General features: G+C 28.2%; 2 protein-coding genes across 4 annotated transcripts; one reads left to right on the forward strand and one right to left on the reverse strand.

The window, feature by feature from the left end:
* Positions 1-947: 947 nt before the first annotated feature.
* On the reverse strand, positions 948-6,066 carry LOC107455152 (uncharacterized). 2 transcript variants are annotated; one of them, XM_016072630.4, is made up of 3 exons: positions 5,900-6,066; positions 3,555-3,621; positions 948-1,285 (listed from the first exon to the last, which is right to left on the reverse strand). In XM_016072630.4, exons 1-3 carry the CDS (start codon positions 5,945-5,947, stop codon positions 1,092-1,094), a joined length of 309 nt encoding a protein of 102 aa, XP_015928116.1. In that variant the 5' UTR covers positions 5,948-6,066; the 3' UTR covers positions 948-1,091. The 2 variants fall into 2 exon arrangements, with proteins under 2 accessions (XP_015928116.1, XP_087017655.1); XM_087161529.1 differs by lacking the exon at positions 5,900-6,066 and adding an exon at positions 5,664-5,798.
* A 2,371-nt stretch (positions 6,067-8,437) lies between these two features.
* Positions 8,438-17,073, forward strand: LOC139425927 (myc-associated zinc finger protein-like). 2 transcript variants are annotated; one of them, XR_011637052.2, is made up of 2 exons: positions 8,438-12,255; positions 14,114-17,073. XR_011637052.2 is itself a non-coding variant. In XM_087161530.1 (2 exons), the coding sequence occupies exons 1-2, from the start codon at positions 12,047-12,049 to the stop codon at positions 14,320-14,322; spliced, it is 234 nt and encodes a 77-aa protein (XP_087017656.1). In that variant the 5' UTR covers positions 8,438-12,046; the 3' UTR covers positions 14,323-17,073. The 2 variants fall into 2 exon arrangements, 1 of the variants encoding a protein (XP_087017656.1); XM_087161530.1 differs by having other exon boundaries at positions 8,438-12,071.
* Positions 17,074-18,166: the final 1,093 nt, after the last annotated feature.

Below are 18,166 nucleotides of genomic sequence, written 5' to 3' on the forward strand. Positions count from 1 at the left end.
ATAATTTTTGGAACTTAGGAATAACTTTTCTATATTATCTGAGTTTTAGTGGCCTTGAGTTGGCAGCAGAAGAAAGCTGGAGAAATACTAATTATAAAAATAAGATATAAATGACTAGTATCCATGTGAAAGAGAGACTAATTACAAATTTCTTTAATAAGCAGAATGGGAGCACTATATTACTGAAGCTTGAATATAATCAGAGATAAATAAAATACTAATCACTATTCAAATAAAGTTTTTATTTGTAAATTCCCACAAAAGGTTTGTTATTTTAGTGCAGGTATTTTCTATTATTTAAAAAATTTCTGAATAATTTTCACTATTTCTTAAAGATATAATTAATTTATAACTTTTTTTTCTAAGTTCTAAAATAAATGTTACAGCCACAATAGCAGAATAAGAGTGTCATTTTAGTGAGTGCTTCAGATTGATTTTCGACTTCTAGACAAAAATAAACCTAATATTAAAAAAATAAAATTGCAGCCATAATTAAGTAAAAAAAAAAGCATGTTTGATGCTTCACAAGTTAACTTTTCACAAATTAAGTTTCAATTAATTAATTCAATATTTTAAGTAGTGTAGTTAGTTTATCATGTATCATAGCATTAAATATCTCTGCATTTTAAAACTTGCAAACCTACCAATTGTAACATTTGAATATAAATACTTAACCACAAGCTTTACCGATAAATTGCAGAATTTTAATCATGGTGTTACAAATGAAGACAAAGGTTAGTTCAATAGCTGTTACTAGAGTAACAGCTATTGAAAATAAAGTTGAATTTAAAAACATTTCAGTGACATTGTCAATTTATCTAATAACATAGGTCTATAATTATTAACTAGAAGATAAGAAAAAAACATTTGAAAAATAAAAAATATTAAAAAAAGGAGAATATTATAGAATTGTGATAATTGCAATTAGCAATGGATAGAAAACAATATCACACATGGTTTGAAAATTTTAATAATATACAAACTGATTAACATTGACTTAAAACTAAATTCTTAATGATGAACACAATAAACATTATGCAGACAAACACAAACTTTTAATAACTTAAAAATCTAACATCATAAAAACAATTTTATCTCTTTTTGTCATAACTAGTATATTGTGCTTCAGAGGAAACCCAAGCATCTTGGCATAACTTAGCTCTTTCAGACGTAACTTTCCATGCAATAATTGTACTAGCAATGGATGGCAGGAGTAGAAAATATTTTTGCTCATATGGAAGATGACGCTTCAAAAGTACTTGAGTAAAGTACATCGCTGAAAAAGCTGGAATGTTAAAAACTACATATAATACAAATAATTTCTAAAATAAATATTTATGCATAGATAGTAGAAAAGGGTGCGAAATTTCCTCTCGCCAGCTCGTCGTTGGCAACCCAATATTTTGAGCTGGCAAGTAAGTTTTGTCTTAAAAAATGTTGTGTTTCGAATCAGACTACTATATTTTTTCTAGATTTATGAGTTTTCATTTGACAAATAATAAAAATGGGGAGCAATAGTTTCAGATTTAAGAGGGATATTAATTAAATATGTAAGATGTGCATCACAGAAAGACTGCAATCTATATAAACAGATGTGTTAACTCTGTGTGTTTTTGATGCTACCGAAGAAAAAATTTGAATTTGAAAAGAAAAATTTGAATTAGAGGAGATTAGGAAACTCTCCATGTATTTAAACCCAAGTCTCTTTAATGAACAAGAGGATGCTGTGTCAGCAGAGTGGGCAAAATTCAAGTTTATGATCACTTCACTAACATTGACTCAGATGCTACGGAAGTTTAACAGTAAAGAATGTTCGCCGATATTCCCAAATATGCTCCAGATTACAACATGTTTGTGCTGTTCTACCAGTGAACACAGCTTCCTGTGAGAGAGGTTTCAGCTATCTCAACAGACTGATGACAGTTTACAGAAAACTCTTTGAAGACTAATTTGCTCAGAATATTTTAGAAATTGATGCAATTCCTTTCCTCCCTTAACAAAATTTGATGCAAGGTATGAAATTGACAAATGACATATCAGTGTTGAGAGGCAGCAGATCCGTTATAATAATAAAATATTAATGATACGAAGTGTTAAAAGTACTAAAACATATATCATATCTTAATTTTCTGATATTTTTTGTATTTTAATAGGAAAATACGTGTAACGATCAGAAAAAGATGTGATTTTTAAGATTTCTTTTTGAAAGTGTAATTAAAATAATGCCAGCAAGTGAGAAGTATAAATGCATCTTTCAAAGTCTAAAAAATATTTTTAATAAGAAATTTGTATACTTTTTTTTGCTGGTGTAAGTAAACTCAACTATTTTATTTATCTGTTCATTTATTTTTATTTATCAAAAAAAATCTTCCCTTAAAAAATAGTAATAAAGAAAAAAAAACAGTTTAATTTACATTAGAAACTTTATTGCTGGCAAAATGGAAAAGTATCGAAATTTGTGCACTAATTTCTTATAAAATAACTTAAGCAATAGAGTGTCTCGTTTTGCAACTTTTTTTTTTTTTCAAAGCAAAATATAATATCTGACAAAAGTTGCCAATCCACAGTGATATTACAGATATAAAAAATTTTTCACATCAAATAATATCTTCAAGAAGCATAGCCTAGAAATTTTGAATAAAAACACCAAAATTGCAACTAATTTTAGTAAGGCTAAAACGGCTTACGCTGCTTTTAATAAAAATCAAACTTGTTAATAAATTTGCTTATATGTTAATTAATAAACATGTTAACAATGAAACAAATAAACCGTATATACTATGCTTTGGTAAAAATACATCATGGCAAATTCTCTTTCAGTTACAAAAGAAATTTAAAGTAGCTATAGAAAAAGTGAATTCAGGTTAACCTAAATTAAATCATAAAGTTTCAAAAACAAATTAAGGCAGAATTATGCAGTGGAGAAGTAATCTTGACATAATTTGTTTGCCTTCTGATATTTGGAAAGCATTATTTTCACCATTTGCAACTCCTTGGTTTATTTTAGATTTACCGTTACTCACTTTTCTCTCATTTTTGAATTTTAAATTACCAATGGACATTAAACAAAATTTGTAATGAAACATTTCATCCATGGTATAGTGTCCATTTAAGGGGAAAATTCTAATTTCATTACCTAATAAGCATGTGAAGAAATAAAATTTAATATACAAAAATTCAATTTTTTTTTAAATAAAAAGAAAATTAAAGAATTTATGGATGGTTTATAAGGCCTGCGTGGAAATATAATTGCTTTTAAAAGAAAGCTAAGGTTTATGCCTTAAAAAATTGATAGGAAATAACTGAAGCATATTCAGGAATTTTATCAAGTAGTAAAATTTATTTTAAATTTCCTCAAAAAACTGAAATATTAAAGAGTGGTTAAATGAGCCTTATTCTTTCCAATTTGTAGTAAATTTTAAAATTCTAAAAAGTTGTAAATATTAAATTTCACAAAAAAAAATTAAGATTTAAAAAAATGTTCAACAATGAAATTTTTTTTTCAAATCAAATATATTTGTTATAAAAATACTAAGTTGAAATGACATGCTTACATAGTGCAAAAGAAGATAAGCCTGTGAACAATCCTCTAGTCATACATTCTGTATAAGATCCAAAGCCCTAAAAATTCACATAAATTAGTTTATATATATATATATATATATATATATATATATATATATGAAAAATAGTATTCAATTCTGAAATCTTTAAGAAAAAAATAAATACAAAAAAAGGTAATAACATTGAACTCATATTACATTGTTATACATGTTACTATCAATTTAAGTAATATTATAGGTATTCTATGGAATGATAAATGCTCTTTAGGTAAAGTATGAAATATGAGAATTATATATAGACTGTTCATAGTCATTGTAAGGAATGTTGGTAGGCACTTTAACGATCATTTTATAAAAGGCAGAGATATTGTGAAAAATATGAATCACTTCCTATATTGTCAGTCAATTACAAGCATTCTATACCATGACAAGACATTCTATAAAATATATGATTTTACAGAATGCTAGATTTTATACATTCATGCCAAGATATAAATTTACATCAAAACTAAAGTATAAGTACAGTATTCTCTGCAAATAGTGCTCTAGTCATACATTTGATATTAGAGCTGAAAATGAAAATTGTTTGAATTATTAATGAGGATTTTATTATTCATGTAGCTCAACTTTTATTCTATCTACCAGATTTAAGATAACTAAAGTGGCGCAACAGCCCGTAGAGCGCCAAGGCCTACTGTGCCCATCTCAGTTTTCTTGACCTTGGGCTCTGGGGTGCAAAAGCAGATGTTCCGGTTAGGTGGTCAGCCAAATGTGGAAAACCCAGTGTTTAGTTCCCAAGCATGCTTGGTACTCATTTATCGACCCACTGAAGGGATGAAAGGCTGAGTCAACCTTGCCCAGCCCGAGGATCGAACCCAGGACCTGTGGCATGCGAGCGTGAAGTGCTACCACTCAGCCGCCGGGCGTCGTTTTAAATAATTATGTATAGAAATTTTTGATACAGCAGCCATTAAAGATTAAAAAAAACAAAACTGTTAGCATATTTTTAATGATTATGATAAATTTTCTTTCAATCAATATAAATATAATATATATGCAATAAATCTCTCATATATTTTAAAAATTTAAAAGTATATTAAAGCAACTTTTCTGTATTGTTACCTGTTCCCTACCAACTACTAAAATCAAGGATTTTTGCACTAGAATTTTTTTTTTTTAAGAAGTAGGCAGTTGATTGTCCAAAGAAAGGTGTTATCAGTTGTACCTTTCAAGTTAGTCCCGTTCTGTGATATAATTTTTTTTAGTTTGTTTTTTGAAAGATTTCTGTATCACTAGATAAACTAAAATTATAATAATGATAAGCAAAAAAAAAAACATCTGAAAAGGAAGCCAACTCAAACGGTATGACTCTTAGCCCTTCCCGCTAAACCTCTACTTGTTTTATTTTTACATTTTTTTGAATGTTTAAAATCTTTTTGGTGACTTGATAAATTTAATTGGCACAAATAGATACCAATATGATAGTATCCCCATTCGTTTTCTACTACCAGGTTGCTGTCAAAATGCGAAGATTTTTTGGCATAGGTACCAAGATGGTTGTTGTTGTTCATTTACGTCGCACTAGAGCTACGCAATGGGCTATTGGCGACGGACCAAGATGGAAAATCTTCCCCACTTAAAGAGACAAATTTAATGAATGAGTAACATTTTCCTAATCTTTTTAAAATTATTTCATAGCGGACATTTTTGTATTGTGATTTTTTAATCCAACTGCAATCATTAAGCTGCAAAATGGATTTTAAATTTGCAATTAAAAAAAAAAAACATATAGAGGTTTGGAATTATACCCTTTAAGTTAATCCCATTCTGTCACGTTTTCCTTTTAGTTTAGCATGAGCCACTGCACTGAAGTTGCCAAGAATCGGCGATTATTTTAACGTAGATGACGATACAGAAATCTTTCCATTTTACATATGGTGCCATATTTTAATTTATTGTAAAAAAAAAAAATTTGACTGAAAACTTGTTAAAATACAAGAATTACTGTTGTTATTTGTAATTATATTATGTAACAAATAATACTGATAACGTTTTAAATAAATAAAAGGTATTAATGTGTCAAAAGGAAAAAATATTTACGCCAAAATCCAATTTTAGAAAAACGGAAAAATGAATTTTTAAGTGATTCATTACAAAGCATATCCCATATCCCTATAAAAAAATATTAATAACGAGCAAAACAGAATACAGCGGAATATGGTACTGCAGAATATGTTTATAAATATGTCAACAAAAAAAAAATGTAATGATTTTTTTTAAATATGCTATTTCATTCTCTTGGTTAGAAAATATTTAACATGCGTAGTATTAAGTACTTTGAATTTTTGACTATAAGTTTCTTTGACTTTTTTAAAATCATCCATTATCTGGTAGAATTTAATTTTAAGATCTTGCTAACTAGAAATAAATATTTTATTTCATGCAGTTCAGCGAGTAATTATTTCAATTTGTAATAATAGTTTCTTGAAATCTTGTAAGTAAACAATACTTATGAAACTTAGTAAGGTAGAGACAGTTCGGACCGATGAAAAGTTTGCGTTCATAAAGTAGGCAATGCAATAAAAATATATGCGAAAAAAATCTAAAAAGTTGATTCAATTGAATCGGATTATTTACTTGAACCATAAAGAGCAGAAAGATAAGCACTGTTGCGGTTAAAAGTAATGTAGTGTTAATATGTTTTTAATAAAAAGATTAGATTAAAATTGAAAAAAATATGACTAGAAGAAGCTTTCTAAAATATATAAATACGCATGAGAAAATTAAAAATATAAAGGTGTCTTCCAATTTATTGCCCTTTCTTGTCAATATAAGCTATAAGCACATTATGCATTTTAACATAAGTATTTAAAATTGAATATCATTATCATCAATTAAAATAAATTATGATTGAAACAAATCATTTCTTGAAATATATCCTTATTTGTCTACAAAACATTCTTGTTTCTGATATTTCTTTTAATTTTAATTCTGATCTTTCCTTATTATTAGTATTTTTTTATTGTTAACCTTCATTGTTTTGAGAGTAGCTACTTTTAGGGAAAATAATCATTAATTTTGTTTTGATTTTACATTCTAAGTTAAACTAATTTCCTATTTTCTGAATTCCATTATGAAGAGCTAAACTTCTTTCCATATTATTGCTTTATACAAATTATTTGAATTGAAAATATAATATTAAACAGTGTCCTAAATATGACCGACGGTCTTTGTAAACTAGAACATTTTCGGGTGACGCTAATAAGCCACTGTTGTTAAAACTTATTAAAATTAGTTTATAAAAAATAAAAATATCGCCACTTTTTATTTCTTGTTGTAGCTGAATTTTTCATTTAATTTTTAACTATTTTTCTTTTGTGTTAGTTATTGCTTTGCATCATATTCATTGGATTACATTTGATTTATTATTCATGTTTAATACTTATAGTGCTTATAAATCGTATGTTTTCTTATGTTGTTTAATGGTATCATGGGGAAGCTTTTGTACTGTGATCTGTGGCAGAATAATTGCCAAGTCTTGACAACTTCCCGGCACCAGCCCGTGAGAAACTAAAAGAAAAATTTAAAAAGAAACCATCAGAAAAAGGGGCCAACTTGAAAGGTATAACTCGTAGCCACCCCCCGGCAAACACCTACATATTTTTTTTAAAAAAAAATTGCAAGTTTAAAATCTATTTGGCATCTTGTAGTTTGCCCGATCACGATACGGAAATATCCCCGTGGTATCATTCAATCAGGAATTATTTCTTTCAAGTTATGCAATTCTTTTGTAATTAAAGATCTTATGTTATTTTATCATTTCTGTTAATATTTTCTTCTTCTTTAGTTTAAAAACAATTTTAAAAAGATATGGTAGCTGAAAAAAAAATTAAGATTTCAGCTTTTACGGAAATATAGGAAATATACTTCCCAACTGATTTCTTAAAATGCCTAAATTGTATGACAATTTGGGAAGATGATCATATTGGTACCTTCACCAAAATAATTTCCAGGTCTTAGTGACAAGAAAGTAAGAGAAATAAAAAGCTCACTAAATGAGATGAATTCAGAAGGTATAATTTGTAACCACTGTATATAAAATTTAAATGAGAGAACTGGGTAATGTTATACGAGCGTGGTGAATGCAGTTGGAGAGTACAGAAGCAGATATGGGAACATGCCTACTTCTCTCTGATTGTAAACACTATTAAAAATTTTATTACACGGTTTAATTTTTTTTCTCCCAAAACACTTTGATTTTAAATACATAGACCTGAATGAAATATACTGCTATTTTCAGATCAAAGTTGCCATAATTACTGTATTTTTCTTACGAAACTTCATTTATCTTACATTGGTTAAGATAAAAGTCAATCAAGATTATATCACCTTTTTATAGTGCTTGGTTTTTAAGCATTGCATTATTGTAATATATGTATTTTTAATGCATAATGTAAAATTTGTATTTTTAATATGTAATGTAATATTCATATTTTTAATATAGTAATATTGTATTTTAATATATTGTTATATTTGTATTTTTACTATTATTGTATTATTTGTATTTTATGTATTGTATATTTCAGTTTTTTTTTAGCACATAGTGAGCTTTTTAGTTTATTTTGTATGGCTTACCTTTAAAGATTATCCTAATACTTTTTTTTTAAAAAAATAATGAAATTTTGTTTCATATTAAATTTGCATAATATTTTTTTTATAAAATCTTGTTGTTTTAAAATATGTAGTTTATTATGCTGAAAATATGCTTTTAAAGATTAATTTTATTGCAGTTTTTCTTAAAAAAAACTCCTTATGTTTAAAAAATTTTACTTTTGGGTTTATTAATGTTGTACTTTCAATATGCGTTTTAACATTTGTATTTTAAAATAACAAGTATAATAGTATAATAAGTATGAATAACAAGTATTGTTTTTCAGTACTTTTTAATATGTATAAGATTAATTTGTGGGCTAATTTTTTGATTATCTTTATACTTTTTGAGGTCCTAAAAACATTTTTCTTTATTTAACTGTACATTATATCTTATAAACTTTTTTATGCTTTTATTAGTTTAAAATACACATAGTTTTATACAATTGTTTTTTATTTTATTTATTTGTTTTTAAATTCGTTTTCTTTTAAAAATTTTTTAACAATTGTTTGATTTTTAGTAGCTACATTGTAAGTTACAGTCTATATTTGCATTTTTAAGCATGTGTTAGACCTTTTCTTTGTAAGGTTTAACTGTGTAGATTATTGTAGTACCTTTTTTAGGTTCTTAAAAATAAATTTTTTTTAACAACTTTACATAATATATTTATTGCATTTTTTTATATGCTTTTGTTTATTCAAATCCTTTAGTCTATTGTAAAGCCATTTTCTTTCAAAAATTTTTCGAGGTGCAATTATTATTATTATTACTTGTAAGTTTTAAACCAAAAACAAATAAATATATATATATATCCTTAATCTATCCTTAGACGATTTTAATCTATCCTTAGACGCTATTTTGATTTTAATTATTATTTAAAATGTTTAACATACTCTATTTTTGTAATTTAGATATCAAAATGTTTTCATTGTTTGTATTTATCTAATATAATTTGATTTAGTCTAATATTTATTTAGTCAATGATCAATTTTTTTCTTTCTCTTTAAATCTGTGTTTTATATATTTTTAAAAGGCATTTACTTTAATCTTACTGAAGTTTATAAACTACTATATCACATCAAACTGGTATTGGTTCTATACTGTTCAATAATGTTAAATTTTTTTAAAAATAATATGGATACTAACTACTAAACATTCAACAAATTTTGCACTATATTAATAAAGTATGAAAAAATTTTTATTCCTAACAGTGCAAACAAAATAGTTTTACTTAAAATTTCTATGTTCTTTTTTGTTTTTAGTAAAGTAGATATAATTTTAAATTTATAACTTTCATCATTTTTATGATATATAGCAGCTGATTTTAAGTAAGTAATTGGCAGTTTAAAGGTTTTCGATTTCATTATATCTTTTAAAAAACATTTTAAAAGGGAACCTAAATTCTTGAAGTGCTTAGAACAATAATTTAATATGTATGCAGTTTCTTATGTATGTTTACATAAATGGCTAAAGGAGTTTTGACATGAAATTACTGGTAAAAATGTAAAATATCTACGAGCATTCATGATTTCTTTTTAATTTCTGAGGAGAAATCTGGGTTAAAATTTTGTTTCTGCTATTTACTGCACATTTTAGTTAAAACATATTCTTACTACACGTTTATCAATAAATTGTTAACACAGATTAATGAGCGATACATACTGAAATTTGTTACCCTTTCTCATTCTGCGACAATGTTAGGTAATGGCTTATTGTTGCCAGATTAGATAATTTCGCCTAAAATATATAGATGGTTTCATTTATTTTTAAGTTTTGAAAAAAACTAACCTAGACAATAAGGTGTCAGGAAAGCATGTCTGCATTTTTTAGACTAAAAACTACTCTTTCGTTAAAGGAGCCCTAGGTGATGATTATTTTTTTTTGCCAAATCGAACTTCAAACATAATCAATTAATAAGAATTACTGTATATTATTTTTAATAATTGATTGATCAAAGGATGTGATTGCCATTGATCGATTTGCTCTACAACAACGTTTTTTTTTAAGGCTAAGTGCCACTGCCCGATATACCCTGTACTGATGTTTTTTTAAGGTTAAGTGCCACTGCCTCTTATACCCTAAACTAATGTTTTTTTTTAAGGTTAAGAGTCACTATCCTGTATACCCAACACTAAATTTTTGTGTATACCCAACACTAAATTTTTTAAAAGTGCCATTGCCCTAGGTATTCTCTATAGTGACCATTACGATGAAAGGCTGCTTATGTGGTGCCGAATTCGCGCCTCACGATTTTGAGATTTTTCATGACCTTTAATGGCACAGTACCAACTAAAGTTATTGTAAGTTAATTTGATATGTGCGTTTTTTTAAAAATAACTCTTTGAGTATTGTTTTTTCTTCTTCTTTCTTTTAGTTTTTCATCTCGAAATCAATACTTCATTGACATTGGGGAAACAGAGGTTTCTGCATGAATTACTAAATAGCGAAGATTCAAAATCATGTAAATACACTGTTATGAACAGAGAAGAATATGAAATATTACTTCAAGAAATTAAAGATGCTAAACTGGCCTCGAAAAAAACTTCATTGCAGTATCGGCGTTTAAATCGTTTTGATATCATAGAGGTGGGTGGGGCACAGCGAATAATTGCTAAATCCAAGAATGAGGAAATACTCTATTATTTGCCAGTTGAGGAAATTTTTGATGAAATCGAAAAAGCCCACATTGCTATTGGACATGGAGGCCGTGATAGACTACGAATGGAAACTGGTAAAATCTATGCAAATATTACTACGAAAATGATTAATTTGTTCTTGTCATTGTGCGACATCTGCAACAGTAGAAGATCTAAGAAAAAAAAGATGATTAGCTTCTAAACCAACTTTACAGAATGATTTAAAGTGCCAGTGAAAACCAAGCAGATGGAATATACAATTTCATCAGGATTTATCAAAATTAGTTGAACAAGTTTTTTTTTATCAAGAATTTTAATATCTGAGTAATAAAGAAATGGCTCATAAACTAAAACATTTATGGCATTTAATGCGCTGTGCATAATACGCAGTGATAACGGTCGAGACCTTGTCGATTATGTTTTAATTGAATTTGAAACTTAATGATTAATTGTCTATGATAGGCCAGGCTACAGTCGAAGTCAAGGCTTAGTTGAACGAACAAATCAAGATAACAAGAAATGGCTTCCATTTATCCACTTTATGAAAAAGTGGGTTTCATTCTAGCATAAAGTAAATTCCATCCATGTCCGTGCAAGGATATATTTGGTATCAAGACTAGAGTTGAATTACCTACATAGTTTTTGCTTTGGCATGTTATTACTTCTCATTCTGACATTTTTCTCATGTTATTGTTGAAGATTTGAATAAAGTTCTCAATAATGTTATTGATATGGTGGAAACTCATTATGAAGAGTAAACACCAGCTGAGCATGAATAAAGAAAGAAAATAAGAAATAATAGAATGTAAACTGTGCTTTAAATGCTGTGTTTTTTTAGATGCTAATTTTGATCAAGACTTTTGGCTGAAATTGTATAATTGAGATTATTTTCTCGAGGGTCGAAGAAAGTCAATCCATAATTCAACAAGTTTAAGAAAGGGTATTATTAAGTGATAAAATGCACTCTTCTGCAGATGGCAGAGTTGTTGACAAATCTAAAAGTGCATTCATAAATATAATAGTTATGATTTTATTTATAACTGATTATGACATGCGTCAGTTAGGTACGAAAAGTGGTATTAAAATAATTTATACACCATTTCAGACTTTGGTATTTCCAGGCAAAATCTTTTCGTCATTGATAAGAGAAGATGGATAAGCAAATTCCTTTATGACATGCTGCTTTGTCTCAATAAATGACTACCCAAGGATTTCTCATGTGTAAGTGCGTCCTTAATTTCTGTAAGTGTAAAAAGAAAAACAAAAAAAAAATACGCTTGTTTTCCTATTAAGAATGGCATTTGATTTCCTGCTAAATAAATGATCCTGAAACCAATAAAATAGGCGAATTATCATAGTCAGGCGTTTAATTGCATCAAAGGATTCAAGGACTTGTAATGCTTAAGTAAGTGCATAAAAAGTGTCTCACTAATTTGTGTAAGTGAACGAAAAATATTGTTATACTATTCAAAACATTATAATGGTGACTAATAATGTAATAATTTCATTTATTTCGCAATATGATAAATAATGTTGTCACCAAACGCAAGTATCAAGACTGATTATGGTCCCTTGTTCGAAGAGCAATAAAATCTGACTCGGACTCGTGAAATAACCTTAAAACAGAGACCAATCACTGTTGATCGAGTGTTAAAATGTTTTGCTGATTGGTAGTTTCGGTTTGATGTTTTGTTTTGATTTGTGTTTTCGACACAAAATTGTTCTGCATTTCTTTTTCACAGGTTTTGAATTTATATAATCTGAAAGTTTTAATTGAATTTCTTTTTGAAGGCATTTTTTTTACTTTTAATATTTAATCTAATGCTCTACTAATGGCGAATTAACCTGTTAATAAAAACGTAACACTAAATTTTCGATAGCACAATATTAATAATTTACTCAGCTTACAAATATTTTAGTATTGTATGTATCTGTAAAATTTATTTTGTTTTATGAATTTATATGTATTTTTTTAAAAAATTTAATAAGGTCTCGAGAAAATATCCGGTAAAATGTGTACGAACTGGGGAAATCTTCTAGTTATTAGCCCCTTGGACCATTTACCATATTTTCTTAAATTTCCATCTGAATCATGTTTTATTATTAGAAGAAACTTTTAAGTCTGAAGGGTAAAGGTGTAGTAAGAACTTGTTCTCATGGAAAGTTTCAGTTAATAGCCGAAATAAAATTTAATTTTGCTTTTTTATAAGCAATATAGAAATTAAGAATATTTGTAGACATTTTTACTTGTAATTACTAGAAACAGATTTCGGCTATTTGCGGTTACATGTGCACTCAAACTGCAGCAAATATTTATATAAATGTGTGTTTATTTTATAAAATATACAGTTCTTGTCAAAAGCTGCGCACACACGTTTTTCCAAATATTTCCAAACAAAAGATAGGGTAGTATTGCTGGTTTTCGCAAGTAGAATTGCGGTAAAGAAACTACTTCTTTGAACTGTAAACATTAAAAAAAATGCACCTGTGCAAAAAATAAATAAATAAAACTCGTTAAAAGCTCTCTAGAAAAAGGTCCTCTAGACCGTATAAACTATATTTCAACTACTTTTAGGTTCCAATTAAAGTAACCACCACATTCTCCTTAACTTTTCAAACTCTTGTGGGCCAATAAACACAGAAGACTTATGGAAGGTTTTTAAAAGTTGCTGCAGTCACATGCATTGTCAACCTTAGGAGGTTGAATCAATCAAATAAAACGAATTCCTCAAACGGAGCTCTTATCAGGACTACATTGAGGGCTCCTAGATGAATGAAAACTTCCTCAATAATACTGTATAAATCTAAACAAAGTATGCATTTTAGGTGCATGAACAATCTTGTTTATTTTTTAAACGAAACAAATAAACATCATTTAGCATTGATACAGTGTCTTCTGACATTTCTGGAAGAACAGGGGTGTGCTCAGACTTTTAACAAGAACTGTATAGTTTAAAAATTTTAATACAAAAAAAAAAAAATGAAGATATTATTTTATTTAAACCAGGATAGTCCTTCGATGTCAAAAATTAGTTTTTGTTGCAATAAGCATCAGAAATCGAAGAAGACGTTTGGGATTGAGAAAATCTTTAAGGAAAAGAGGATATGTGCAGTTAATAGCATAAAATTTAAATGATATTGAAACTGATTATATAAAATTTAATTTTTAAATAAGTAAGGATTTACAAAATTATTACAGAAAAAAATGCTAATTAGTGTATCTATAAAAACCTGATAGTTAAATGTGAAAAACTTTTTTGCAGGTCGAAGCTCTGGTAAGCGTTACCCTTGTGATATTTGCGGAAAGATATATAAACAGCCAGGCACTCGTAATCGACACAAGAAAGGCCATTTCAATTTTTCTCATGAATGTTGGTTGTGTTACTCTCGATTTAGCCGAAAAGACACTTTAAAGTACCATATGGTATCCGCACATCACACCAAATGGTCATCTGAAGCTGATAATAAATAAATAAACGAAAACATTACTGTAAAGATAAAAAAAAGTGATTTTAAACTAATTTATTCAATGCTTTAAGCAAGGGCTCTTAAAGTTTTGTGGTGTGCGTATCCCTTACTGTATAACATATTTTTTTAATAATTGGTGGAAAAAATGAACGTCCCAACACTAGACAGGGCTACCTCGTTCTTGAGATTAACTTTTTGATTTTAATCTCAACGGACTAAATAAGAAATATTGGTACAACTGGATTTCTGTTTCTTTATTTTTGTTCTTGCATATTTACATTTGTATATTTTTTATTATTTAAAAAGGTCCCGCAACGGACTGATCGTTAAGACACTGTTCCCAGCAGATCACAGAAGTCGAGCATCACTGGCTGCGGTTAGTGTGCGGGTGAGTGACCACTTGGATCAGTCTGCGTAGGGATCGAGGGTGTGCGATATTGGTCCGCGTTAAACTGTTCTACCGTAAAGTGCTCGACTTCGCGTGCAGGTCATCGGGCTACCGAAGCGGAGGTGCCATCCCCTCTGCAGAGGATCAAAATTGTGATGGCATGTCTTCAGATCATCCTCAGGGATGTTTCCCAGACCGCCGCCAATAGCCCATTGTGCAGCTCTAGTGCGACGTAAATGAACTACTACTACTACTATTATTAAAAAAAAAAATAAAAGCGTAACATTCTATAAAAAATAATAAAAAAAGTTTCAAAATAAATTGCAGTTTTTTTTTCTTGTAACCAGAGCCGTTTTGTTGGGCTACATGTTTGAAAGTTTTGCTCTGAGGTCCGTTTCTACATTGTGTTTGTTTCTATACTTTGATTTCATTCATAACTGTACCAAATAAAAATTTTTTTGTGTGGATATTTTGTGCTGAGCAGAATTAAATATTGAAGGGCTTTATTTATAGTTAATGTCAAAGTTCTGTCTTGGATTCCCTGCACTGGCCTCCCAGGGGTCTGCGATCACATTTTAAGAGCCTTTGCTTAAAGTAATTCAATTTAAGTGTCTTGTGAAATCATATCATTCCTCTTAGAGTGAAATTATTTATTTTTGAACTTGTATAAATATATATAAGATACGTTGAATGTTTTATATTTATTTTCGATCGTTTTTTCCATTGCTGAAGTTTTTATATTTATACGACTGGTATTATAATTTGGTTGCTGTTAGTTTATTTTTATTTAAAATGGATTTCTACTTATTTGTGCTTGTATATAGTTACAATTATTTACAAAATAATTAGTGCAATAAATGCGAGGAGGAAGGATGTCTGCAACATTTTAGTAAAAAGTTAACTTATATTTTTTTATTTTTAATGTAGAGAAGATATGAGAGGACTCTAATATAAAACACCGAGATAATCACTGTAGAAGCTTGATTATTAACATTGCTTGTACTGTCAAATATGTAATGTGATGATATTACCTACTTTGATTTTTACCCATATTTTAATTTCTTGAAAATCTGTCTTTTAAAATATTTGTTTGCATTTCATACTTCCTTCACCCTTTACCCTGCTAATTATGGAAATTAAATACATTTAAAAATAGAATCTACTTTATGTTTTTATTTTGCTTTTTTGGAGATTTTCCCAAATGTTTAATCGATTTTATTTTGAACTTAAATTTGTCAAGGTTGATTTCTTTAAATCGATGCATGATTCCTATTTATTTGGCAGTTTTTTCCCTTGTCTAATTATTTGTATTTTATCACAACTATTCTCTACCGGAATTTTCTTTTATACTTAATAAACAGATTACGTATAGGTCATATACGTAAGTATATGACCTATACGTAATCTGTTTATTAAGTATTCTCATAGTCATCACTCTTACTTAACGAACCAGCAACTGTTTTCCCCAGTTGCAGAGAACCATTAACTATAAAGCACATCTTAACTCAGTGTTCCAATTTTAAAATTAAGAGACGATCGATATTTTAACAGTGAATATCCTGAATAATCGAACTTAATTGGAGACAATCCACATAGAAACCTTGTTGAGTATCTTAAAGACACTGAAAACTTTAAAAACTTTTAAACAGACTTTTGATTTTGACTAAGTGTTGAGCCCGGTATAAAATTCTTTGTCTCCTGCGCAAAAAAATCATACTAATTCTATTATAATTGGTGCAATGCATAGAATTTTTGAAATTTAAGTGTAAGACGGTAATCCACTAAACCTTAAATAAATCTTTTTTAATTGAAGATTTTTACAATTATTTAAGTGCTCGTAAGAGATTATTCATCTGGTTTATAATGAAATTTTTACAAATAATATCACATGATTGTCGATTGCGTTTGTTTATGAGTTACTTTTTACCTACTATGGTACATCGTGATTTTTTGGAATGAATTGGATTGGGGGTGCGACAAGGTTAATGTTTAATATCTGACTGCCCTGTATTTCCAAGGTTAAAGATAAAACATCAGTACTCTTTAAAAAAACATGAGTGCAAGATGCTTGTTTTTATAAAATGAATAGGTTTGTGTACCTGTTTATTGTTAAAATACATTAAATTTTGAAATTGAAATAAAAAGTTGTAAATTTATAACTTTTAAATTATAAGCTTGAAAATAGAGTAAAATTTTCTTAATGACACACAACTTTTAAGAATCATTTGATAGAGGTATTTAAAGGTGATGAAAAAAATTGTGATTATGTTCCTGTGCTTGAATAAAAATTATGTTCATACAGGAGTTTATTATTTTTGTTTTGTATCGGTTTGATTTGTGTTAAAAATAAAATACATTTATATATTATTCCTGTTTTAAATTACCTTATATTACATCGAATGTTATTACCATTTTTTTCATGACACAAAGTACACTTTTTCTAAATAGATGTTTCAATATTACGTGATTTCTCCCACTATCCACAATTTTCCCTCTCTTTAACCATGGTTAAATATTGTTTAGTTGCATGTTCATGTATTACATGGTATTTGCAAATCTTGGTTTATCCTTTCGCCAGTAAATTGCCACGTGTTACCGAAAGTTAAGAGAAAGGTAAGGTTTTCCGTCACCATGGCAACGAAGAAAGTGAAAGTGTGGAGAGTGGGAAAATCGCTTAACCTTGTGACGCCCATTCTTTTTACAATGCGTATAGTATAGCTAAACTACTTTACAAAATAGCCAAGCATTTTAGAATGCTTTTTCCTTTTCAAACGTAGAAAACGGCGTGAAGGAGCTGCTGAACTTTTGACTAAAAGAATATTGTTTTTAATTTTCGACTCTTTTCACAGTTGGAATAACAATACCATTATATTAATTGCTCTTTCCTATGGATTATTTTTTAAGCGGCTTCTTTTAATTTATGTAACAAAAATAATCTATTTTAAGGCATCAAAGGTAACTAGCTCATAGGCTCAATGAAAATTTTCTAATTTTATCCAATGCTATAAAAACGTTCACTTCAGTGTTTTAAAAATCCAATATGATAACTTTTATAAATTATCAGTTAAACCTCATATTTACATCTCTTCCCTAAAAAGTTCTTTTCTTTTGTTTCAACTAGGTTTGGTAGGTTTTCTTTAATTATTTGTTTTGATTGTATCTTCTCTGTTAATTTATTAGTTGTTTCTCAATTTGTTAACTTTAATATGTTAATGTTATGTATATATTTTCTAATTGTTAATCTCAGTTAACAATTTAAGTTGACTTACAAATCTTTAATTCATGATTTGAAGGAAAATAAGATTGATCAGTTCAAAACAAGATCAGTTTCATTGAAAATTGATTCAACTGAATTGCTTATTCAATAAGAACGATCATTTTTATTTCATTCAATAAATTATTCAGTTTTTTTTACGTGCAATATAGAAATTCTCCTTGAAATTTTTAAGCCAAAAATTTG

The sequence above is a fragment of the Parasteatoda tepidariorum genome, chromosome 4, assembly GCF_982258835.1.
Source record: "Parasteatoda tepidariorum strain Cologne lab strain chromosome 4, Ptep-v5.0, whole genome shotgun sequence".
Classification (NCBI taxonomy): Eukaryota; Metazoa; Arthropoda; class Arachnida; order Araneae; family Theridiidae; genus Parasteatoda; species Parasteatoda tepidariorum.

Excerpts from the sequence above, each read along its gene's own strand:
- LOC107455152 (XM_087161529.1), bottom strand. The coding sequence starts at position 5,714 with ATGAATCACTTAAAAATTCATTTTTCCGTTTTTCTAAAATTGGATTTT. Across the intron at positions 3,622-5,663 it reads TTCTAAAATTGGATTTTGGC|GGCTTTGGATCTTATACAGA; the intron begins GTAAATATTTTT and ends GTGAATTTTTAG. Across the intron at positions 1,286-3,554 it reads CTTATCTTCTTTTGCACTAT|CTTTTTCAGCGATGTACTTT; the intron begins GTAAGCATGTCA and ends TTAACATTCCAG.
- LOC139425927 (XM_087161530.1), top strand. The coding sequence starts at position 12,047 with ATGACTACCCAAGGATTTCTCATGT. Across the intron at positions 12,072-14,113 it reads TACCCAAGGATTTCTCATGT|GTCGAAGCTCTGGTAAGCGT; the intron begins GTAAGTGCGTCC and ends ACTTTTTTGCAG.